General features: G+C 42.7%; 1 protein-coding gene across 1 annotated transcript in view; it reads right to left on the reverse strand.

The window, feature by feature from the left end:
- Window positions 1-215: 215 nt before the first annotated feature.
- The window catches only part of LOC134343535 (synaptotagmin-6-like), a 486430-nt gene continuing 460353 nt past the window's right edge, over window positions 216-26292 (reverse strand). Inside the window, exons 5-8 of the mRNA XM_063042281.1 lie at window positions 17101-17272; window positions 8254-8383; window positions 3222-3296; window positions 216-1629 (exon numbers count right to left, since the gene is read on the reverse strand). Of these exons, the coding sequence (XP_062898351.1) occupies window positions 1558-1629; window positions 3222-3296; window positions 8254-8383; window positions 17101-17272 (449 nt within the window). The 3' untranslated portion in view covers window positions 216-1557. The remainder of the gene's footprint in view (window positions 1630-3221; window positions 3297-8253; window positions 8384-17100; window positions 17273-26292) is intronic.

Here is a 26292-nt window from a genome sequence, read left to right on the forward strand (position 1 = left end):
CTCATTCATGTTTTGTAAAACATTGAAGAAGAAAATATGGTAAATATAATTTGCACCAATGAAGACTAGGACAAATCTAAGAAGTTTTGTCATAATTAAGCTGTTTTTGAAAGAGCTCTTACTCGGTGCAAGGAAAACACATCCAATCTAAATAGATTGATTCGAATTACAGGTATGAAGACTCAGATACAGAATGCTGCACCGTTCCTGCTACCTTCCCTGAACTTAAACTTTAGGACAGGGGTTCCTAACTTGGGGTCCACAGACTCTCGCTTAATGGTAGGGCTCCATGGCATAAAAAAGGTTAGGAGGTTAGCTCAACTAGAGGTCATGGGTTAAGGGTGAAAGGTGAAAAGATTAAGGGGAATATAAAGGGAAACTTCTTCACTCGGAGGGTCATGAGAGTGTGGAATGAGCTGCCAGCGCAAGTGCTGCATGCGAGCTCGGTTTCAAAGTTTATGAGAAGTTTGGATAAGTCCATGGATGGTTGAGGTACGGAGAGTTGTGGTCTGGGTGCAGGTTGATGGGAGGAGTCAGCTTAAATGGTTCGGCATGGACTAGATAGGCTGAATGGCTTGCTTCTGTGCTGTACTTTTCTTTGACACTATGACTCTTTGGCTCTAACCTTTGCTTTAGGACATCACACCAGTTTTCACATGGCAGGATACTCAGATCAATGGTAACGAGCAATCCCTCTTCATTAAGCAACCTCATGACATTGACTGACACACAGCAGCATGTTCCACCTTACTTGGAGATGGGCAAAAGCTAAGGAGATAAGGACCATACCACCCCTGAAGAAGTATTCCTTTAATTTCCTGATTTGTTAATTATATCAGGTCCATATCCAGATTTGTTTCATCAAAGGTGCACAATTCTTCCAGAGTACCAGTATTTCATTAAAGTGCATCTCTTTGCTTTCTTTGATGTTATACTTGGAAAGTGTTATCTTTTAGGCATGATTTTGCCAAATGAAAATTGTGATAATTATTTTCTAAATCAGGCGTTTATCCAGACAATAAAGGCATTGAAAATTTAGTTGCCTGACAAATATTTTGATAGCCTGAAGTTGGTGAACTGTTACAAGTTTTGATATCTTGATAAGTCTTCAGCTTGGTCTCTTTTAGAACTGAGAAACTGTAATGAATGCAAAACAAAAAAAAACACGAACGTACGTTTTAACACAGGGCTTCAGGCAGCTTTTTCATACTTGTGAATTGGTTTAAGCTGCTGATACACAGATGAGCTAGATTTTCACTCGCAAACTGGCAAACATTTGGTTCAAATTTATCTTTCTGGTTGCAAACACAGTGTCCCTTGAGTCCCTCTCTTATTTACACCACTACTATCATAATACTGTCTCCTTCATACACAACTTATGAAAGTCCCCCAAATGTTGGATTTGCCTTCTATCCAAGTACGGACAATCTATCTCCATGATACTTGTGTCATTATGCTGAGTATAATGCAGTTTTCCTGTGAGGAAAGAGACTGAACTACTAACATTACATTATGTTCAGAACACCAAACGATCCACAGAACTCTCTGCACTGGAATTCATGGTGTTGATGGAGGTTTAGGAGATGGACAAGACCCTTGGCTGTCAAAGCTGGCAGTGCGGCCTTGCCACTGAAAAGAAAAGATAAAAGATTGTTGTGTTACACTCTTTTAGAACATGATGCATTTATATAAACAATTTAACAAAGGAAAACATCCCAAGATTACCCATAATAGATGTATGGAAAATGGACACTGAAGCAGGGGAAAGATTAAGTAAAGGTTTCTTGAAAATTTAAGTGGAGAGGAGGAAGATATTTTCAAGGAAGCTTCAAGAGAATGTGAGCCCTTGTTTAGATGACAGTGGAAGAAAATGGGATGAGCGCATGATAGGCTGAAATTTGGTTAAGAGAAAGTGGAAGGTAGGACTGAAAGCAGGTCATGAATTACAGACATATGGCTAATGGAAACTTTAGTCACTGACACCGACAGAGGGTTGAGAGCCCAAAGATGTAATGGGCTAAGAGTATCTAGGTCAAAGATGATTCTGCAGATGATGGGATCTGCCAAGAGGAGTTATGGCGTAATGTGGGGCAGTTGACGATATGTCTGAGGCTTCAGCAATGAAGGGTTGAAAGGAGATGGGATGGAAGGAGAATTAGTTTTTTTTTGAGGAAGTATGTATGGAATTAGAAACACGGCTCAAGGATTGAGGATGCAAGCTGCCTTGCTGAGCCTCACAAGGTATGAAAATGGAGTTAATGGTGACAACTTATATAACCTGAGATACTGTCTCCAATTTATAGATCACTGAAGAACAAACTAATTTGAAAACATAGATGGTGTTAGTCAAAATAAGCCATTTTCATGACAATAATAAAAAGTATCAATAACGTTCCTGTCTTTATTTTGTTGTAGATTTTTTATTGTAATCAACGTTCTGGAACAGTGATCAATGAGAGAGTGAATACCCACATCCTTTGAATTCTCACGAGCAGCGACTGACGATGTCTGCCTCTTCATCTATTGACAATAAATAAACGTTCCTGAAACTGAACCCCAGCTAATGCAGAGCACAGATTGTTGTCGCCCACAACCTCTGCCCACTTGAAGATGATTTAAGTAAAAAAAAATTACGATTTTACATGATACTATCCTACAGACATAATATGCTTCTTCCTTTCTTGAGGTCATAGTTGCCCAATTAAGGCTGGAGTTTCCATTTCAATAGGGGTCCTCCAAGAATTATTTGGGATTGGGATTTTCACTCACTGGCCTGTTCTAGATCTGCCTCAGCAGCACCTTGTGAGGTGCTCTTTGTTGTAATAAGAAATAATTCCCTGCATTATCTACACTGCCTATCAAAATCTAGCATTCCTGTGGCATTGAAATGACTGCAGCAGCTTAAAGAAACAGACCAAACATTTAGAATTTGGAAGTAAGTATTCAAACAGCAAAGTGTAAAGAAAGTGATCTCCCAAGAAGGTTCACTGCATGCAGGAAGTCTCTGGAGCCAAGAAGAGGCAAATGAAAGAAAGGTTCCAGTAGAGTGGAAAGGGACAGTTTTTGGTAGTTTGTGTCACCTCCGCACAGCACAGTGATGGGAAAAGTTCAGTGATTTTACAGGGTAACCAAGTAATGAAAAGACAGTCACACTGTCATGAACATGCTTCTTATTTCCACCCATCTTGTCTTCGTAGTATTGAACACCACCTACAACTTACCAGCAACGGGCAGGAGGTACCACTATACCCTTCACAACCGCTTCCTTCCCCTGCAAGTGTGCCTTCACTCACAGCCTAAGACAAAGGGAAGTAGTAAAAGCCTCATGATATACAGTTGCTAAATTCCTGCACTCATTATCACCCCCCACCCCATTCAGGAATGATTAATGGCAGCTATCTCACATTCTGTACAACAAAGGATTCTACAAAATTTACTCTATTGGTAAAGGAGAATAGGAAGTCCAACAATGTCAGAGAACAGTGCAAAATGTACCCCCAACTTTTATTCCACACAAGGAGGAAATTAGACCACTTGGGTAGGAAAACAAGAGAAGGAATGTGAGACACGAAGGAAAGAGGGGTGGAAACAGACAGAGGTCAATCACAGAGTTCATGGACTTTGTTTTCTTCAGCCCCTGCAGGACACACATAACTTTCATTCATAAACATTTTTAAATGAGTATTTTGACATGTAGCGGTGTTCCTTTCTCAAAGTGAGAAGGTACCAGGCTTGAACCTTTTTCCACACAACATTCACATTAGAGAACAGAGTTCTGGCTTCATAATTTAACTGGCATCCAATGGATTATCCACGTTTGGTGATTGTGGGGGACCTCTCTCTCATATGGGTTCACTTAATGCAAAGGGCAGAGGTAAGAAACTATCAGAACAATAATATCTAGATTCCTGGAATTGATGTCAAATAAACCCTATGCAGTTTCCCTCTCTTTATGTGAGCAGTCAGCAAGCTAGAAGTGTTGAATGTGATGATCTTGGTCTTCTATTTAAGTCTTATAATCGATGGCCAATTGTTCTCATCCGCTTTCAAGAAACTGTCAAGTGGTGAGCAAGAGTAAATCCTGAAGTTTGACTTGCACAAGCAGTTGGAAATGAAGGTCAAATGTGTAGCTTCTGAAGACATCTTCGATTGTGGAACAGCTCTGCATTCCAGATTTCCCTGGTAATGTTCCTGCAGATAATGCTTGTGCATAAACACAAGTTTAGAGTGGAATTGGTGTCCCAGATTATTTGCATGGGATGTCTTTTTAAGAGTAGTTGATCTAGTATGTCCACTCAAATATAAAATGTGTGATAATTGTAACAGAAACATCCAAAGAGGATATGAAGAATCAGAATCAGATTATTCCACTTAGCATCCTGTGTACCAGAGAGAAGAACAGTGTGACGTGTGGGTGTGTAAAATAAAGCATACCCCCTTCAGTTCATCAGGTAACCCTGAAGTGCCTTTTGGCCTTATCGAAGGAGGACTTGCAGCACTTAAAAGCAAATTGGATATGTGTTGGATAAACACACATATCCAACAGCGCAGTGGTTCGCACAGCACTTGATGTTACGGGAGACCCAGGTTCATTTCCTGCCGCTGTCTGTAAGAAGTTTGTACGTTCTCACCGAGACCACAGGCATTTCCTCTGGGTGCACAGTCCAAAGATGCACCAGTTGGTAGGTTAATTGGTCATTGTAAATTGTTCTGTAGCTAGGCTAGGGTTAAATCAGGGGTCGCTGGGTGGCCAACTCAAAGGGCCAGAAGGACCTATTCCAAGCTGTTTCTCAATAAAGAAATAAATAAACAAATAAGAAGGTTTATGATGAAGGATCAGGTAGAATGGGATTTATTTCAGAGTTCATTCAAACATCTGAGACCTGATGGGCTGAATCACTCAGCTCCATAATTATGGGGCCTATGTTTGAATTTTTTTTAATATATGTTTTTAAAGAAAGGCTGTATCGAAGATCCATCCTTGTCTTCGATACAGCTTTGCTTTAAAAGCATATATAAAAAATATCTTACTAGCAATATGTAATAATGCATAAGACTGCAGATGCAATCCAGGATTGAACAGGCCTTGTAACTTCAAGATGTCTTGAAGTTGTAACTTTCAACGACGAGTCATTGCCACTACTTAACTCACAGAGGACACCCCTGGGCTACAGAATGGGTGCTGGGTTGGTTAGTAGATATCAGCAATGGGAAGAAGATGCTAAAGCAGGTGTTTCCAAACTTTTTTATGCTATGGAACCCTACTGGTAAATGAGGGTCCATGCACCTCTGGTTCAAAACCCCTGTGGTCGACGGTCAGTAAGGTAGGTAGAGAAGACTTAATGGGCTGAAAGGCCTAATTCTGCTCCTATGTCTTAATGCTTCATGGGGGAGCCTGTTTGTTCGAGATGGATTTCAAATGACATCGGTAAGGTGGTGTGTGTTTTCATGCAGATCGTGGGTCCAGCATGTGAGTTAAAGACAACTTCAAGATGAGCTCCAACTTATGTGCACATTTGAACTGGTTTAACTGTAATGGCCCCTTTTTATTATTTTTCTTTTCTGAATAACTGCTTAATAAAGCTGAAATTTGTAAATATGTTTTCTTTATAATTGTATGCAATGTATGATCTGTTATTTCTTGCTGATGGGCATTTGCAAGTGGACAGCATTTACACAGAATTCACTCAGATTGGGGTGTGGGTGGTCAAAATATCCCAGGTCTCCGGGTCTGATGGGACCCAAGTCATATTGACCCTAAACGTATGGAATTCGAGAATGGTGGTTTCCTCACCACTGAGTCCATCGGCTTGTTAGCTAGGGGCTAACCCGTTGTGTTTCCAGAGATGCCCAGTAAAAAGGAGTTTCATATATTTTGATTGACTGCTACCGAGATTAAGCATTAATATCCTGATTATTTGAAAAATTATTACTTTCTTTAAAAAAACACAAATATAAATCAAAAATCTGGTTGATGGGGTGGTAAATTGGATGAGTAAGTATGCAGATGATACCAAGTTGGTGGAGTTGTGGATAATGAAGTAGGTTTTCAAAGCTTGCTGAGAGATTTAGACCACTTAGAAGAGTGGGTTGAAAGATGGCAGATGGCGTTTAATGCTGATAAATGTGAGGTGCTATATTTTGGTAGGACTAATCAAAATAGGACATACATGGTAAATGGTAGGACATTGAAGAATGCAGTAGAACAGAGGGATCTAGGAATAATGGTGCATGCTTCCCTGAAGGTGGAATCTCATGTGGATAGGGTGGTGAAGAAAGCTTTTGGTATGCTGGCCTTCATTAATCAGAACATTCAGTGTAGCAGTTGGGATGTAATCTTGAAATTGTATAAGGCATTGGTAAGGCCAAATTTGGAGTATAGGAAAGATGTCAATAAAATTGAGAAAGTACAGAGGAGATTTACTAGAATGTTGCCTGGGTTTCATCTCCTAAATTACAGAGAAAGGTTGAACAAGTTGGGTCTTTATTCTTTGGAACATAGAAGGTTGAGGGGGGGACTTGATAGAGGTATTTAAAATTATGAGTGGGATAGATAGTGTTGACGTGGATAGGTTTTTTCCATTGAGAGTGGGGGAGATTCAAACAAGAGGACATGAGTTGAGAGTTAAAGGACAAAAGTTTAGGGGTAACATGAGAGGGAACTTCTTTACTCAGAGAGTGGTAGCTGTGTGGAACGAGCTTCCAGCAGAAGTGGTTGAGGCAGGTTCAATGTTGTCATTTAAAGTTAAATTGTATAGATATATGGACAGGAAAGGAATGGAGGGTTATGGGCAGGTCGGTGGGACTAGGTGAGAGTAAGAGTTTGGCACGGACTAGAAGGGCTGAGATGGCCTGTTTCCATGCTGTAATTGTTATATGGTTATTATATGGTTATAAAAACTTAAGGCCAAACCATGTCCAGTACTTGATGTGCATATATGGTTAACCATCTTCTGGTCCTGTTCTGGATATGTAACGTTGTCTCCTCATTTATTTTTTCATTTGTTATTTAGAAATACAGCACGTTAACAGGCCCTTCTGGCCCAATGAACCCACACCACCGAAATACACCCATGTGACCAATTAACCTGTACATCTTCGAAATGTGGGAGAAAACCAGAGCATTCAGAGAGGACCCACTCAGCCATGGGGAGAATATATAAATTCCTTACAGACAGCAGCAGGAACTGAACCCAGGTCAGCGGCATTGTAATAACATTTCACTAAGTGCTACACTATCATTTGTTACCCCAGCTGGAAGGTGAGTCTTGTGAATCCAATGGAATTTCCCAAGATCCACAAAGAGGTGGCATAGCCACTCCAACCAATATCATGTCTGAAGATGGAATATCTGATAACATCCATCCGCTTCTTCCCAAATGAGGTGGTACGTCATTGGAGAAGAAGTTGACTAATTTTTCATAATTCACATTAGGAATGATAACCGAGGAACTTCGATAAAGAACCGAGTTCTTCAAAATATGACACCAGGAAGCTTTAAAAATGTAGGAAAGCAGATGGGATGAAGCAGACTGTGCATGATGCTACCCTTTGTTTTAAAGGCTGAAGAGAATTGATCAGGCGATGAGGAGCTTGATGGTTTAGAGGTTACAAGGATAGAGTGGAGAGAGACAAAAGTGAACAATTGTCACAATCTCAGCATGTAAGATAGGATACCTGTCCCTCAGATAATGAAAGCACACCTGAGGGCTACATCCAGTTAAACTGCGAGAAAGAAATTTGTGATATGGCAAGAACTTGATAAACAAATGAGGGGAAAATCAGACAAAGAGCTTGTTGTCCCCTATCTGGAGGTGAAGGCAGGTCACTTATTGAGTCCCAAGATACGGGAATAGATTTGAAGAACTGAAAGAAGTAAAGATTCAGGGGAAACAAAGACGAATAATTTTCATTCTCAGCACAGTTTCTGCAAATGGCAGAGTTAAAGTAACTGTGTATAACTGTTATACACAGTTATAAAGTAACTGTATCTTGCCCAGATGGTGTTAAGAAAGGCTGCAGCATACTTACACTGAATGCATTCCACCAACACTTTGGACCTCACATAGAATCAGTCCCATTGTATGGTACGCTCATTAGAACTTAATAGAATTCATTGATAGTGAAACATTAGTCTACTTAACCATAACATATTTATAATTTGGATTCAGCTAAAAAACTGCTTAAAGGATGTTGGAGCACAAACTATCAATGGCATGCATATATTATCCATTTACTACGATGCTCCCTTACCTCAACCAATGGGTGCCAATGTGCAATTGGCTTGCGTGGATATGCCAGCATCTCATTCCAATGGTCCCTCCCCAAGCCTTCAGCATTGACGCCCACACGACAAACTCCAATGATCTCATTATGCCCAACACTGACCGATGTGAAGAGAAACAAGTGCCATTAAGAAGTACTGTATTTGTACATTTTCTGTAATCCACAGTAGCAAGTACAGACTAGTGACATCTCACACCAAGAAGAGAATGCCTACCATATCTGACACATAAGTGCGTGATTAGTTTCCCATGGTGGAAAGGCAATGTTTCAAACCCAGGACCTGTGTTGTGTTCCGAGAGCTGCACTGAGATAAACAGTGACGTTCCATGTAGACATTAACAACAGCACCAGGGTGAGGAAGGTGGTTCTGCTGAAGATTTATGAGGAACTTGGGCAAAATTGAAAACCAGAATGATAAAGATGATGATGGCTGGAGTATTACTTGAGCCATGCACAAATTGGGAAAGGGTGACTAGGACTGGACAGGAACATATGCAGCTCAAAGCTTGATATGGGAGGAAAAGGTTCTGGCACTGGAAATAGAGAAGGAGAGAGCTTTCCCATAGGGATGGGCTTCACATGAACCGTGCTGGGACAAGCATCCTGGTGAACTGCATAACTTGGACAGTACGCAAGGCTTTAACTTAACTAGGAGGAGAGGCGGTTCCCTACAGAATGTTTAACCAATGCTTAGTGCAAAGTTAGTGGCACAGGAGAGCGAGGAAGATATTGACATAGGCCAGTGCAGGGGTGTAAATGAAAATTTGAAAAACGAAGCAAATCCAGAGTTGTAAATAACTAAAAAATCAAAGTCCTATACCTTTTGATATTTTGAATACACATAGTATTAAAACAAGATAAATGAGCAGACAGCACAGACAGTCTCATGATTGTGATGTCATAGCTAATACAGAAATGAGTTTGCGAGGTAACTAGGACCAGGCTCTCATGATTGGGAATTTTGCTATCCACCATTTTAGATTTGGTCTATAGTAAGAGGGAAGATTAATAAGAGATGATGTGGTTAAAGATCCTCTGAAGTGGTCAGCAGTAAGATTGGGATCCAGGAGCAGAAGACTAGAAAGCTCAAAAGAAGGGAGAAGAGGAATTTTGAGAGAAAACTAGCATGTGGTATAGAAACAAGCAGTAAAACTTTCTCTTTGGTCTTACAGCACAAAAATAGGCCTGTTGACTACTTGATTTCATACTGATTCTCAAGTATCCATCAACAATAATTCTATAAAAATGATTCGAGGGATGAGGGACTTCACTTACATGGTAAGACTGGGGAAACTGGGGTTATTCTCCTTGGGAACAAAGCATTCCAACGGTATTTAAAATTATGAGGGGTCCAGACCAGGGGATCCTTACCATTAACCGAGCGGTCTGTGGGCCCTTGATAGGGAACCCCTGGTCTAGACAATCAAAATGGAAAGTAACTAACTGTTCCCATTGGTGGAAGGGCCAGGAACTTGAGGTCATAGAATGAAAGTGTTTGCCAGAAGAACAACAAGTGACATGAAGTAAAACCTTCCCACACTGTGTCTAGAATGCAATGTGTTTGGATGATGTAGTGGAGTTAAATTCAATCATGCTGCTCAAAATGGAATGGGATACATTCTTGGAATACGAGAAAGTGCAAGGCCATGAGGAGACCTCAAAGGAGAGTGATTAGCCATATTGTTTGAACAAAAGCCAGTACAATTCCTATGAGGGGAATATCCTCCTTCTGTGCTCTAACTTTTCTGTGATTTATGCCTCATTGTGCAGACAGATACTGCTCCAACACTGCCTGTGTGCTTATTGGATCTTCCTTTAGCAGAACCGCAGTAAAATCACCTGCAATAGATTGTCCACGGAACGTTGTTGCAATGTGATGACCTCATGGTGATTTGCAGCTCAACAGCTCTCAGATAAACCTCCTCAGCCCCATCTCCTACACTCTACAGAAAGGTACAGTGTGTGTTGTGGCATCTCCATTTAACCTTTTACACACAGTGGCCACTTTATTAGGTACACCTGTACACCTGCTTGTTAATACAAATATCTAATCAGCCAATCCTGTGACAGCAACTCAATGCATAAGAGCATGCAGACATGGTCAGGAGGCTCAGTTGTTGTTCAGACCACACATCAGAGTGGGAAGAAATGTGATCTCAGTGACTTTGACTGTGGAATGATTGTTGGTGACAGAAAGGGTGGTTTGAGAATTTCAGAAACAGAAGATTTCCTGGGAATTTCACACACACCAGTCACTGAAGTTACAGAGAATGGTGTGAAAAACAGAAAACATCCAGTGCGTGGCAGTTCTATGGGTGAAAGCACCGTGTTTATGAGAGAGGTCAGAGAAGAATGGTCAGATTGTTTCAAGCTGAGTGGAAGAGGACAGTAACTCAAATAAGATGGTCTCCGAGTACATGTAATGAATTAAAGGTTCATCTAATTAATTGACTTGATTAATTTTATTTCTTAATCTCATTAAGTAGAATAGGTATCAGTTATAGATTTCAATTTTCAAATGTTATCTTTGACAAGATATTAAGGGCTGAACAAGATGGACCTTTAATCCTGCGCACCAAATTCCATGATTCTCGACTTCAAATCTGCTTACGACCCACCTATTCGCAATGTGAGCTTGATCTGGGCTTTGTGTCCTACTCCGAGTGTGCAACATTTAGAAAGTAGGGGAGGTGAAGAATGGGAGGAGGTGGAGTGAGGGCCAGCAATGTCTGGAAGACTAGCTGATGCATTGGTAATTGTCGCAGCTTGTTAGTGCATTAGTTATAAATGTGGAACAATGTAACGTGTGAACATTCAAGCAAGATTAATTGCATTTACAGTGACTTACGCGCTAAAACAATAACTCAAATTAAGGGTTATACTACTGCTCCCTAGTACACCAGCAGAATAAAAGCTTATATATAGAAACATAGAAACATAGAAAATAGGTGCAGGAGTAGGCCATTCGGCCCTTCGAGCCTGCACCGCCATTTATTATGATCATGGCTGATCATCCAACTCAGAACCCAGCCTTCCCTCCATACCCCCTGACCCCTGTAGCCACAAGGGCCATATCTAACTTCCTTTTAAACATAGCTAATGAACTGGCCTCAACAGTTTGCTGTGGCAGAGAATTCCACAGATTCACCACTCTCTGTGTGAAGAAGTTTTTCCTAACCTCGGTCCTAAAAGGCTTCCCCTCTATCCTCAAACTGTGACCCCTCGTTCTAGACCTCCCCAACATCGGGAACAATCTTCCCGCATCTAGCCTGTCCAATCCCTTTAGGATCTTATACGTTTCAATCAGATCCCCCCTCAATCTTCTAAATTCCAACGAGTACAAGCCCAGTTCATCCAGTCTTTCTTCATATGAAAGACCTGCCATCCCAGGAATCAATCTGGTGAACCTTCTTTGTACTCCCTCTATGGCAAAGATGTCTTTCCTCAGATTAGGGGACCGAAACTGCACACAATACTCCAGGTGTGGTCTCACCAAGGCCTTGTACAACTGCAGTAGTACCTCCCTGCTCCTGTACTCGAATCCTCTCGCTATAAATGCCAGCATACCGTTCGCCTTTTTCACCGCTTGCTGTACCTGCATGCCCACTTTCAATGACTGGTGTATAATGACACCCAGGTCTCGTTGCACCTCCCCTTTTCCTAATCGGCCACCATTCAGATAATAATCTGTTTTCCTATTTTTGCCACCAAAGTGGATAACTTCACATTTATCCACATTAAATTGCATCTGCCATGAATTTGCCCACTCACCCAACCTATCCAAGTCACCCTGCATCCTCTTAGCATCCTCCTCACTGCTAACACTGCCACCCAGCTTCGTGTCATCCGCAAACTTGGAGATGCTGCATTTAATTCCCTCATCCAAGTCATTAATATATATTGTAAACAACTGGGGTCCCAGCACTGAGCCTTGCGGTACCCCACTAGTCACCGCCTGCCATTCTGAAAAGGTCCCGTTTATTCCCACTCTTTGCTTCCTGTCTGCTAACCAATTCTCCACCCACACCAATACCTTACCCCCAATACCGTGTGCTTTAAGTTTGCACACTAATCTCCTGTGTGGGACCTTGTCAAAAGCCTTTTGAAAATCCAAATATACCACATCCACTGGTTCTCCCCTATCCACTCTACTAGTTACATCCTCAAAAAATTCTATGAGATTCGTCAGACATGATTTTCCTTTCACAAATCCATGCTGACTTTGTCCGATCATTTCACCGCTTTCCAAATGTGCTGTTATCACATCCTTGATAACTGACTCCAGCAGTTTCCCCACCACCGACGTTAGGCTAACCGGCCTATAATTCCCCGGTTTCTCTCTCCCTCCTTTTTTAAAAAGTGGGGTTACATTAGCCACCCTCCAATCCTCAGGAACTAGTCCAGAATCTAACGAGTTTTGAAAAATTATCACTAATGCATCCACTATTTCTTGGGCCACTTCCTTAAGCACTCTGGGATGCAGACCATCTGGCCCTGGGGATTTATCTGCCTTCAATCCCTTCAATTTACCTAACACCACTTCCCTACTAACATGTATTTCACTCAGTTCCTCCATCTCACTGGACCCTCTGTCCCTTACTATTTCTGGAAGATTATTTATGTCCTCCTTAGTGAAGACAGAACCAAAGTAATTATTCAATTGGTCTGCCATGTCCTTGCTCCCCATAATCAATTCACCTGTTTCTGTTTGCAGGGGACCTACATTTGTCTTTATCAGTCTTTTCCTTTTTACATATCTATAAAAGCTTTTACAGTCCGTTTTTATGTTCTCTGCCAGTTTTCTCTCATAATCTTTTTTCCCCTTCCTAATTAAGCCCTTTGTCCTCCTCTGCTGAACTCTGAATTTCTCCCAGTCCTCAGGTGAGCCACTTTCTCTGGCTAATTTGTATGCTACTTCTTTGGAATTGATACTATCCCTAATTTCTCTTGTCAGCCACGGGTGCACTACCTTCCTTGATTTATTCTTTTGCCAAACTGGGATGAACAATTGTTGTAGTTCATCCATGCAACCTTTAAATGCCTGCCATTGCATATCCACCGTCAATCCTTGAAGTGTCATTTGCCAGTCTATCTTAGCTAATTCACGTCTCATACCTTCAAAGTTACCCCTCTTTAAGTTCAGAACCTTTGTTTCTGAATTAACTACGTCACTCTCCATGTTAATGAAGAATTCCACCATATTATGGTCACTCTTACCCAAGGGGCCTCTCACGACAAGATCGCTAATTAACCCTTCCTCATTGCTCAAAACCCAGTCCAGAATAGCCTGCTCTCTAGTCGGTTCCTCGACATGTTGGTTCAAAAAACCATCCCGCATACATTCCAAGAAATCCTCTTTCTCAGCACCTTTACCAATTTGGTTCACCCAGTCTACATGTATATGATATGAAATCATTCAGCCTCTTATCCAGAGAATTGCTGCTGACTCGTGGCTTCTTTGAAGTGGAATTGAATGGAAAACCCTAAAAAAAATAGTGGATATGGCTTAGTTCATCAGGGGTAAAGCCTTTCCTCCCCTCTGAGCACATCTACATGTGATGCTGTTGCAGGAAAGCAGATCCATCATCAGGGACCCCAACCACCCAGGACATGCTTTCTTCTCACTGCTACCATCAGGAAGAAAGTACCGGAGCTTCAGGACTCACACCACCAAGTTCAGGAATAGTTATTATGCCTCAGCCATCATGCTTTTGAGCCAATGGGAATGACTTCACTCAATATCACTTGCCCCATCATTGAAAGGATTGGACGACTGCTTGTCTACGTCGTCAGCCACGGATGTCCCCAGACCGTGATCCCTACTGCCAACCTTGACGGCTTCAAAAACCCTGGCCACCTTCGAAGGTTGTGCAGCCTCCAACTCCAACTCAATCCTGGACCTTGCTCTGACAGCACCTCCAGGCCTGAACTTTACTTGCTGCCACTGAACCCCCATCTCCCTTTCCCCCATCACCATTCTGCAATCCTGTGTCTCTCAGGTCCTTCCAGCAGCTTTTGGGTCCTCCATTTTCCCGGAACACTCCAACCCACCCCTCTGCCCCACTTTCCCTGAACACCCCAATCCACCCCTCTCCTCTGACTGTCAACCCCCTTCCCCTCTTCGATTCCAGCTCTCAACCATGCCGGGTCTGCACCATCCTCTCCAACCTTCCCCTCTATGAGGCAGAACGTTCAGTCCTCAGTAAGGTCCTCATCTTTGTCCCGCTGCCCCCCACCTCAATGAGTTTCACGCCTGCCACTTTCCTCTGACTGCCTGACTCTCCTCTCTGCACCGATGACTCCTCCTCCCACCTTCAACCCTTCTCTTCTTGGACATCCCACCCTGGTCTTCTGTCTGCTCTGGACCTTTTCATTGCCAACAGCTGACGAGACATCAAGTGTCTTGATTTTGCCACTCCTCTCTCCAATTCTATCCTCACTCCTTCCAAACACACTGTGTAACTGTGCACTTGTAATGCTACTATGTGCTACTGTAACACTGTAAATTCCTTTGGGATCAATAAAGTCTCTACCTATCTCTGCACGAATCCTAACCTCACCATCAACCCTGCAGATTAAGGAGGGTGCTGTAGTAGTCTGGCAGACTAACTCTCAGACACCTCCTCTTACTTAACCCTCCAACAGGACCCCACTAAGGAGAACCAGGTAATTGTCACCCACATCATCTAGGAATCTCCAATTCACTGACACCAACTGCGTAGTTTCCTTACCCTCTACCTCCTACCCAAGGTCCACAAACCTGCCTGCCCAGGTAGACCCATTGTTTCTGCTTGATCCTGCCATACTAAACATATCTGTATACCTCGGCCCTGTTTTAACTTCCCAGAGGTTCAGCCTCTTCCTACCTTTATCCATGACACTTCACTCTCTCTGGATCTTTTCAATGACTTTAAGTTCCTTAGCACTGATCATCTCGTTTTCACCGTGAATGTCCAGACTCTATACACCTCTGTCCCCCAACAGGAGGTCCTTAAAGCTCTTTGCTACTTTCTAGACAACAGATATCCTGTTCCCTTCTACCACCACTCTTCTCCATCTGGCAGAGCTGGTCCTCACTCTCAATAATTTCTCCTTTGGCTGCTCCCACTTTCTTCAAACCCAAGGTGTAGCCATCGGCACTTGCATGGGTCCCAGCTATGCCTGCCTTTTTGTTGGCTACGTTAGTATCACTCCCTAACTTTTTTTTGCACCCGTTCTGAGCTCGTCGACTTCATCAACTTTGCCTCCAACTTCCACCCTGCCCTCATGTTTACCTGGCCCATTTCCAACACATTCCTCCCCTTTCTGGATCTCTCTGTCTCTATCTCTGGAGACAGTTTATAAACTGATATCTTCTATAAACCCACTGACTCTCACAGCTATGTGGACTGTACCTTTTCCCACCCTGTTACTTGTAAAAACACTATCCCCTTCTCTCAGTTCCTCTGTCTCCACCCCATCTGCTCTCAGGATGAGGCTTTTCATTCCAGAACTAGTGAGATGTCCTCCTTCTTCAAAGAAAAGGGGTTCTCTTTCTCCATCATCAATGCTGCTCTCAACTGCATCTCTTCCATTTTGTGCATGTCTGCCCTCACCCCATCTTCCTGTCACCCTACCAGGAATAGGGTTCCCCTTGTCCTCATTTACCACCCTACTAGCCTCCACGTCTAGTACGTAATTCTCCATATCTTCCACAATCTCCAAAGGGATCCCACCAAGCACACCTTTCCCTTCCCCGCCCCCATTTTCTGCGGGGATCACTCCCTAATCAAGTCCCTTGTCCATTCATCCCTCCCCACTGATCTCCCTCCTGATATTTATCCTTGCAAGCGGAACAAGTGCTACACATGCCCCTACACCTCCTCCCTCACTACCATTCAGGGCCCCAAACAGCCCTTCCAGATGAGGCAACGTTTCACCTGTGAGTCTGTTGGGGCCATCTACTATATCCGGTGCTCCTGGTGTGGCCATCTGTATACCAGTGAGATCGATGTAGATTGGGAGAACGTTTTACCGAGCAACTATTGACAGAAAAAAACGGGATCTCCTAGTGACCACCTAATTCAATTCAATTTGCCATTCCCATTCTGACATGTTAGTTCATGGCCTCCTCTACTGTCAAGATGAGGCCACACTCAGGTTGGAGTATCAAAACCTTAGTAGCCTCCAACCTGACAGCATGAACATCAAATTCTCGAACTTCTGGTAATTGCCCCCTTTTCCTTCACCAGTCCCCATTCCTATTTCCCTCTCTCACTTCATCTCCTTACCTGCCCACCACCTCCCTCTGATGCTCCTCCCCCTTCCCTTTCTTCTATGGTCTTCTATCCTCTCCAATCAGATCCTCCCTTCTCCAGCCCTTTATCTCATTCACCAATCATCTTCCCAGCTCCCTACTTCACCCCTTCCCCTTTTCCAGTTTCACCTATCACCTACCACCTTGTACTTCTTCCTCCCCTTCCCCCACCTTCTTTTTTTTCTAGTCCTGATGAAGGGTATCTGCCCAAACATTGACTGTTTACTCTTTTCCATAGATGCAGCCTGGCCTGCAGAGTTCCTCCAGCATTTTCTGTGTGCTGCTTGAAATGTTCTCACAACCAATGGACTGATTCTCAAGGACTCTTCATTTTATGTTCTCAAAATTTATTGCTTATTTGTTTATTATTATTATTTCCTTCTTTTTGTATTTGCATAGTTTGTTGCCCTTTGCAGTGAATGCATAAGTTGGTGTGGTCTTTCATTGATTCTGTTATGGTTGTTATTCTATTTACTTTGAACTTTGATCTTGTGCAGACATTGAGTTCCATTACTTACCGGTCATAGTCCATGACTGAGATGAGAAGGCTGACCTGGTCCATGTTCTCAGGAGGAATGTCGAAGATAATTGCCTCATTGTAAGTAGGATTTAATGTGTTTTTCTTTATGGTTGTTTTCTTCTTTTTTAGTCGTCGTCCTTCACATAGCAAAGAAACCTTAACATATGGATCTAGAAAAGAAAGCAAAGGCTTGATTCTGAGTTTGCATTATGGATGGAGGGAGCAGGCTTGTAAAGATTCCAAACAAAATTGTGGATTCTTCCCACAGATAATTTATTTTTAATTCAATATTAACATTACCACTCTTGTTCTCAACAGAGACATTTTATCCAAAGTGCTGGTGAGACAGCAAATTGCATTCTCCGTGTTAAGAGAAAAATCAGATACAGTTTGTTGTTTCTTAGGTTTCTGGTCAATCTAATTACCCAGTAGAAATGAAAAAGAATGTGTTGTACCCTATACCCATCGGTAGGCAAAGCTGTGCACTGGGAACTTTGCAATACTGGTTAAGAAAAGCAATTTGGTACAAATGGTCCTCAGTAATGAAGTTTGTAAGAATCGGCTCATGACATGGAACACAACAGATCACCAGGGAATGAAACTATGAGTAGAAGTTTCAGTGATGGAGAAACAGAGGTTGGAACAAGGGCAGGGAATGTTCCTTAGTTATGCATTTCCATGGCATTCTATACTGTACAGTATATCTACTTGGTCCTTTCTGGTTGCCTTTTGTTGACTGAATTAGTTTGAGACAACTTTAGGCAATGGAAAATGAAAACTCTTTACTACTTTACTAAACTGGAGAACGTTCAATTCTGTGTCTGCTTGTAAGAGAAAGATAACATTTTTTTCCCATTGCTCCTCTTAGTGGTACTTCCCAGGGAATGCAGATTGGAACTGCTTTGCATATTCAGTAATTTTGATGAGGAGTCTCATGCAGTGACTTGTAGTGAATAAGTATCTGCTATATAGGTCTAGCTGTGAAATTTTCCACTGGCAATGTACATTTAGAAAAATTACATAATTAAAACCCATCAGGATAGCTCAGAGGAAGGAGGTTTGATGGTATGCCCTTCATGTCCCAGAGGCAAAGAGGATTACAACACAGAAGCAGGCCCTTTGTGGAATGGCTATGCGTCGTCCCATCAGCCCACACTTGGATCATAGCCCTCCATACTCCCCCCATCCATGTTCTCATCCAAACCACTCTTAAATGTTGCAATCGTACTTGCATCCATGACTTCAGCTGGCAGCTCATTCCACACTCTCACTATCCTCTGAGTGAAGAAATCCCACTTCAAGTTTCTCTTAAATATTTCACCTTTCAACCTTAACCTATGACTCTATTTCTAGACTCACCCAACCTCAGTGGAAAAAGCAAGCTCATAGTTACCCTGTCTATACCTCTCAAAATTTTGTATACCTCTATCAAATTTCCCCTTATTCTCCTATGCTCCAGGGAATAAACATAGAAACATAGAACAACAAAGAAACATAGAAAACCTACAGCATAATACAGGCCCTTTGGCCCACAATGCTGTGCCGAACATGTACTTACTTAGAGATTACCTAAAGTTACCGATAGCCCTCTATTTTTCTAAGCTCCACCACCATTGCTGGCAGCCCATTACACGCATTCACCGCTCTCTGTGTAAAAAAAACTTACCCTCTGTGTTAAAAAAGTCCTAACCTATTCAACCATTCCCTATAACTCAGGTTCTCAAGACTTAACAACATCTTTGTAAATTTTCTCTGTACTCTTTCAATCTTATTGATATTGTAGGTGACCAGAACTACACACAATACAGCTAATTTGACCTCTCGAATGTCTTATACAACTTTAACAACCCAACTCCAACCAGAGGACTGCCTGAGTGTGAGGGGGTGGATGGGTGGGTTGGTAGAAAAGAGGCTTGTTTTGCTGTTGTTTAGTTCTGTCATTGTTGTTTTTCCTTGTGTTATTCTGTGTTGTGCCATTGTGTTAATCACTGGGAGAATTGCTATGTTGCTGCTGGAATGTGTGGCAACATTTGCAGATGACCCCAGTCCACATCTTTGGGTGTGCTGGTTGTTAATGCAGACGACACATTTCACTGTATGTTTTGATGTGTATGTGATAGTTAAATTGGAATCCGAATATGAATCTCTTGTACCTTAGTTCTCTGATTTATGAAGACCAATGTGCCAAAACTCTTCATGGCCTTATCTACCTATGACAGCACCATAGTTATTTATGTATTGAGATACAACACAGAATAGGTGCTTCCAGCCTTTCAGCCACACTGCCCAGCAACCCCTGATTTAACCCCAGACTGGACACGAGACAATTTGCAATGGCCAATTAATCTACCAACCGGTATGTGTTTGGACTGTGGGAAGAAAGTGGTGCATCAGGAGGAAACCAACGTGGTCACAGGGAGAACGTACAAACTCTTTACAGGCAGCGGCAGGAATTGAATCTAGGTCGCCTGTACTGTAAAGCACTGTGCTAACCGCTAATCAAACTATGCTGCTCCCAAGTCACTACATGACCCACCCTGGTATGTCCTTCCAAAGTGCAACACCTCATAGTTTCCTGCATTAAATTCCATCAACTCATTTTTCCAGCTGATACACATCCTGCTGCAAGACTTCTTGACAATCCATAATGCCCCCCCAATTTTGGTGTCATTCATAAATGTGCTGATCCAGTTACCATATTATCATTCAAATTATTGATATAGATGACAAACAACAATGGACTCAGCACCGATCCCTGCAGCATAGCAGTCACAGAGAGGCAACCATCTACTACCACACGCTGCCTTTTCCCACAAAGCCAATGCTGAATCCAATTTACTACTTCATCCTGAATGCCAAGTGGCTGAGTCACCTTTACCAGCCTCGCTGTGTGGGACTTTGTCAAAGGCCTTGCTAGAGTTCATGCTGGTTATGATGAACATTATTGTTATGGGGACCGAGATACAGAGAAAAACTTTTGCTTTAATGCCACCCAGCCAGATCATGCTGTACAGATGTAGAGGGATTCATCCATCTGAAAAGGAACAAGTTACTGAGAACACTGAGAATTACAGAGCTGTACAGGCTCTTTCCCCCACAATATAATACCGACATTAAAACCGACTCTAAGATTAATCTAACCTTTCCCTCCTACGTTGCTCTCCATTTCTCTATCATCCACATGCCTATTGAAGAGTCTCTGAAATGTCCCTGTGTCTGCCTCTACCATCACCCCAGCAGTGTATTCCACACACTGATCACTCTCTGTGTAAAAAAAACTCACCTGTGACATTCCTCCTATAATTTCTACAAATCACCTTAAAATTATGCCTGCAAACATGAAGAAATCTGCAGATGCTGGAATTTCAAGCAACACACATAAAAATTGCTGGTAAAATTATGCCTCCCTGTTTTAGCCATTTCCACCTTGGGGAAAAAAAAACGTCTCTGGCTATCCACTCGATGGAAACCTCTTATCATCTTGTACCCCTCTGCTAAGTCACCTCTCATCCACCTTCGTTCCAAAGAGAAAAGCTCTAGCTTACTCAACCTGTCCTCATAAGGCATGCTCTCTCGTCCAGGCAGCATCCTGGTAAATCTTCTCTGCTCCCTCTCTAAAGCTTCCACATCCTTTTTATGATGAGGTGACCAGAAGTGAACACAATATTTCAGGTGTGGTCTAACCAGGGTTTTGAAGAGCGACAACATTACCGTGCTATAGAGAATTAACACTGCGGCTCTTGGACGTGGTCCCCTGCCTAATGAAGTCCAACACTCCATACGAACCCTATCTTATCAACCTCATCAGCTTGCCAGAAAAGTGGTGCCTCCATTGGTCCACAGCTCTATTACTGCTGTACTTTCAACTACCAAAATGATGGAGGGTGAATTAGATGAATGCTGGTTTTCTTGATGAGAACATAGCTGCATAACATTTGGACAGCAGGGAATATCAAGGCCTACCTGAAGCTATTCATAGGCAGTCTGGAAATAGACAAATGATAAGCCTGGTTGTTTTGGGGAAGAGGCTAATTCAAGTGTTGTATATCATTATGGGAGCTCCTCATATAGAACTCATATTTCCTTCCAACATAGAACAGTCTATTTGCCCAGTGAATCTACACTGCCACTCAGAGCAATCCCATTAATCCTATTCCCCTACCCCGTCATTAACTCTCCCATAATTCTTCTACAGCCAAACACATTGGGGTATATTACAGCGATCAATTAAAGTTCAAAGTTCAAAGTAAACTTATTGGCAAAGTTCTGTACATATATCTCTCCATATACAACACAGAGATTAATTTTCTTGTGGGCATACTCAATAAATTCATAATAGAAAATAACCATAGTAGAATCAATGAAAGACCGCACCAACTTGGGCCTTCAATCGGTGTGCAAAAGACAACAAGCTGTGCAAACATAAGGACATAAGAAATTAGGAGCAGAAGTAGGCCCCTCAAGCCTGATTGTGGCTGACCTGCCCTTGGATCTTCTCTTCTTCTGGACTCATTCCCCAACCACCCTGCACATCCATGGCAGGTAGGAGGAAACCAAAGTACCCAGTGAAACATACGCAGCATCAAGGAACACCCCATACAATCCATAGCGGAGAGCACAATTGATCCCATGCCACTGGAGAATGAGGCAGCAGTACTCCCTACTGCACCAGTGTGTCGTTCCCAGCTGCAATTTTATAAATATGTGACTGGTCTCTGGTCTTATTATCCTGGAGACTGTGCCCGGTTCTACTCCAAAGGATTTCAAACGTGTAGGATCAGGAGAAGAGGCCAAGATCAATTTGAACAGGCTTTGTATCTGAGGCTCAAGAATAAAAAGCAAATTATTTTTATTGCTAAATAATAATAAATAAATAAATAAATTATTGTCACATGTATTGATATATTCAAACACTGAAGGAATTCTGAAAAATGGTACATTGGATTACTATTGTCACATGTACCAAACCTGGATACTGTTTATACAGATTATTTCATCACATCAGTGCATTGAGTCAGTACAAGGTAAAACTACAGGAGAATGCAGAATGAAGTGTTACAGTTACACAGAGAGTGCAGTGCAGGCAAACAGTAAGATGAAAGGTCATAACGAGACAGACTGCACAGTCAGGAATCCATCTTATTAATAAAAAAAAGGTTGGTGGTGTTGTAGATAGTGTAGAGGATTGTCGAAAATTGCAGAGAGACATTCATAGGATGCAGAAGTGGGCTGAGGAGTGGCAGATGGAGTTCAACCCGGAGAAGTGTGAGGTGGTACACTTTGGAAGGACAAACTCCAAGGCAGAGTACAAAGTAAATGGCAGGATACTTGGTAGTGTGGAGGAGAAGAGGGATCTGGGGGTACATGTCCACAGATCCCTGAAAGTTGCCTCACAGGTGGATAGGGTAGTTAAGAAAGCTTATGGGGTGTTAGCTTTCATAGGTCGAGGGATAGAGTTTAAGAGTCGCGATGTAATGATGCAGCTCTATAAAATTCTGGTTAGGCCACACTTGGAGTACTGTGTCCAGTTCTGGTTGCCTCACTATAGGAAGGATGTGGAAGCATTGGAAAGGGTACAGAGGAGATTTACCAGGATGCTGCCTGGTTTAGAGAGTATGCATTATGATCAGAGATTAAGGGAGCTAGGGCTTTACTCTTTGGAAAGAAGGAGGATGAGAGGACACATGATAGAGGTGTGCAAGATAATAAGAGGAATAGATAGAGTGGATAGCCAGCGTCTCTTCCCCAGGACACCACTGCTCAATACAAGAGGACATGGCTTTAAGGTAAGGGGTGGGAAGTTCAAGGGGGATATTACAGGAAGGTTTTTTACTCAGAGAGTGGTTGGTGCGTGGAATGCACTGCCTGAGTCGGTGGTGGAGGCAGATACACTAGTGAAGTTTAAGAGACTACTAGACAGGTATATGGAGGAATTTAAGGTTGGGGGAGCTATATGGGAGGCAGGGTTTGAGGGTCGGCACAACATTGTGGGACGAAGGGCCCGTAATGTGCTGTACAATTCTATGTTCTATGTTCTATGTTCACCTTGTTGTACTGGGGAACCATTCCGTAGTCTTTTAACAGCGACTTCAAAGCTGTTTTTGAGCCTGGTCATAGGTTCTTTCAGGGTTTTGTATCTTCTGTGCAATGGGAGGGGATGAAGAGAGAACATCCAGGGTGGGTAGGGTCTCTGATTATGCTCTGCTTTACCAAGGCAGAGAGAAGTCTGGACAGGGCCCAACGAGACGAGACTGCTTTTCTGTGACATGCTGAGAGCTGTGTCCACAACTCTCTGTGGTTATTGCAGTCACAGACAGAGCAGTTGCCACACCAAGCCGAAAGCATTGAGATAAGATGCTTTCTCGGGTGCATCAATAACAATCGGTGAGCATCAAAGAGCACATAGAAACATAGAAAATAGGTGCAGGAGTAGGCCATTCGGCCCTTTGAGCCTGCACCGCCATTTATTATGATCATGGCTGATCATCCAACTCAGAACCCCGCCCCAGCCTTCCCTCCATACTCCCTGACCCCCGTAACCACAAGGGCCATATCTAACTCCCTCTTAAATATAGCCAATGAACTGGCCTCAACAGTTTCCTGTGGCAGAGAATTCCACAGATTCACCACTCTCTGTGTGAAGAAGTTTTTCCTAATCTCGGTCCTAAAAGGCTTCCCCTCTATCCTCAAACTGTGACCCCTCGTTCTGGACTTCCCCAACATCGGGAACAATCTTCCAGCATCTAGCCTGTCCAATCCCTTTAGGATCTTATACGTTTCAATCAGATCCCCCCTCAATCTTCTAAATTCCAACGAGTACAAGCCCAATTCATCCAGTCTTTCTTCATATGAAAGTCCTGCCATCCCAGGAATCAATCTGGTGAACCTTCTTTGTACTCCCTCTATGGCAAAGATGTCTTTCCTCAGATTAGGGGACCAAAACTGCACACAATACTCCAGGTGTGGTCTCACCAAGGCCTTGTACAACTGCAGTAGTACGTCCCTGCTCCTGTACTCGAATCCTCTCGCTATAAATGCCAGCATACCATTCGCCTTTTTCACCGCTTGCTGTACCTGCATGCCCACTTTCAATGACTGGTGTATAATGACACCCAGGTCTCGTTGCACCTCCCCTTTTCCTAATCGGCCACCATTCAGATAATAATCTGTTTTCCTATTTTTGCCACCAAAGTGGATAACTTCACATTTATCCACATTAAATTGCATCTGCCATGAATTTGCCCACTCACCCAACCTATCCAAGTCACCCTGCATCCTCTTAGCATCCTCCTCACTGCTAACACTGCCACCCAGCTTCGTGTCATCCGCAAACTTGGAGATGCTGCATTTAATTCCCTCATCCAAGTCATTAATATATATTGTAAACAACTGGGGTCCCAGCACTGAGCCTTGCGGTACCCCACTAGTCACCGCCTGCCATTCTGAAAAGGTCCCGTTTATTCCCACTCTTTGCTTCCTGTCTGCTAACCAATTCTCCACCCACACCAATACCTTACCCCCAATACCGTGTGCTTTAAGTTTGCACACTAATCTCCTGTGTGGGACCTTGTCAAAAGCCTTTTGAAAATCCAAATATACCACATCCACTGGTTCTCCCCTATCCACTCTACTAGTTACATCCTCAAAAAATTCTATGAGATTCGTCAGACATGATTTTCCTTTCACAAATCCATGCTGACTTTGTCCGATCATTTCACCGCTTTCCAAATGTGCTGTTATCACATCCTTGATACTGACACCAGCAGTTTCCCCACCACCAACGTTAGGCTAACTGGTCTATAGTTCCTCGGTTTCTCTCTCCCTCCTTTTTTAAAAAGTGGGGTTACATTAGCCACCCTCCAATCCTCAGGAACTAGTCCAGAATCTAACGAGTTTTGAAAAATTATCACTAATGCATCCACTATTTCTTGGGCTACTTCCTTAAGCACTCTAGGATGCAGATCATCTGGCCCTGGGGATTTATCTGCCTTCAATCCCTTCAATTTACCTAATACCACTTCCCTACTAACATGTATTTCGCTCAGTTCCTCCATCTCACTGGACTCTCTGTCCCTTACTATTTCTGGAAGATTATTTATGTCCTCCTTAGTGAAGACAGAACCAAAGTAATTATTCAATTGGTCTGCCATGTCCTTGCTCCCCATAATCAATTCACCTGTTTCTGTCTGCAGGGGACTTACATTTGTCTTTACCAGTCTTTTCCTTTTTACATATCTATAAAAGCTTTTACAGTCTGTTTTTATGTTCCCTGCCAGTTTTCTCTCATAATCTTTTTTCCCCTTCCTAATTAAGCCCTTTGTCCTCCTCTGCTGAACTCTGAATTTCTCCCAGTCCTCAGGTGAGCCACTTTCTCTGGCTAATTTGTATGCTTCTTCTTTGGAATTGATACTATCCCTAATTTCTCTTGTCAGCCACGGGTGCACTACCTTCCTTGATTTATTCTTTTGCCAAACTGGGATGAACAATTGTTGTAGTTCATCCATGCAACCTTTAAATCCTTGCCATTGCATATCCACCGTCAATCCTTTAAGTGTCATTTGCCAGTCTATCTTAGCTAATTCACGTCTCATACCTTCAAAGTTACCCCTCTTTAAGTTCAGAACCTTTGTTTCTGAATTAACTATGTCACTCTCCATCTTAATGAAGAATTCCACCATATTATGGTCACTCTTACCCAAGGGGCCTCTCACGACAAGATTGCTAATTAACCCTTCCTCATTGCTCAAAACCCAGTCCAGAATAGCCTGCTCTCTAGTTGGTTCCTCGACATGTTGTTTCAAAAAACCATCCCGCATACATTCCAAGAAATCCTCTTCCTCAGCAAAAATTTTTTTTAGCTCGGTGATGAAGTTGAGGTGCTGGTGCCTTTTCTTGGCCAAGGCTTCAATGTGATTGGACCAGGAGAGCTATTGTTGATGTTCACTCCTAGGAACTTGAAGCTGTCAACCTCAACACAGTTGTGCAAACAGGATCATGTGCACTGCCCCCTTCCTGACGTCAATGAACATCTCCTTGGTTTTGTGGACACTAACTCATCGTTATTTGAGATGTGACCCACCGTGATGGTATCATCTGCAAACTTGTAGATGGAATGGGAGCAGAATCTGTCATTGCAACTGTGAGTGTACAAGGAGTAGAGTAGGGGGATGAGGATGCACTCTTGTGGGTC

Source organism: Mobula hypostoma, chromosome 3, assembly GCF_963921235.1.
Source record: "Mobula hypostoma chromosome 3, sMobHyp1.1, whole genome shotgun sequence".
Classification (NCBI taxonomy): Eukaryota; Metazoa; Chordata; class Chondrichthyes; order Myliobatiformes; family Myliobatidae; genus Mobula; species Mobula hypostoma.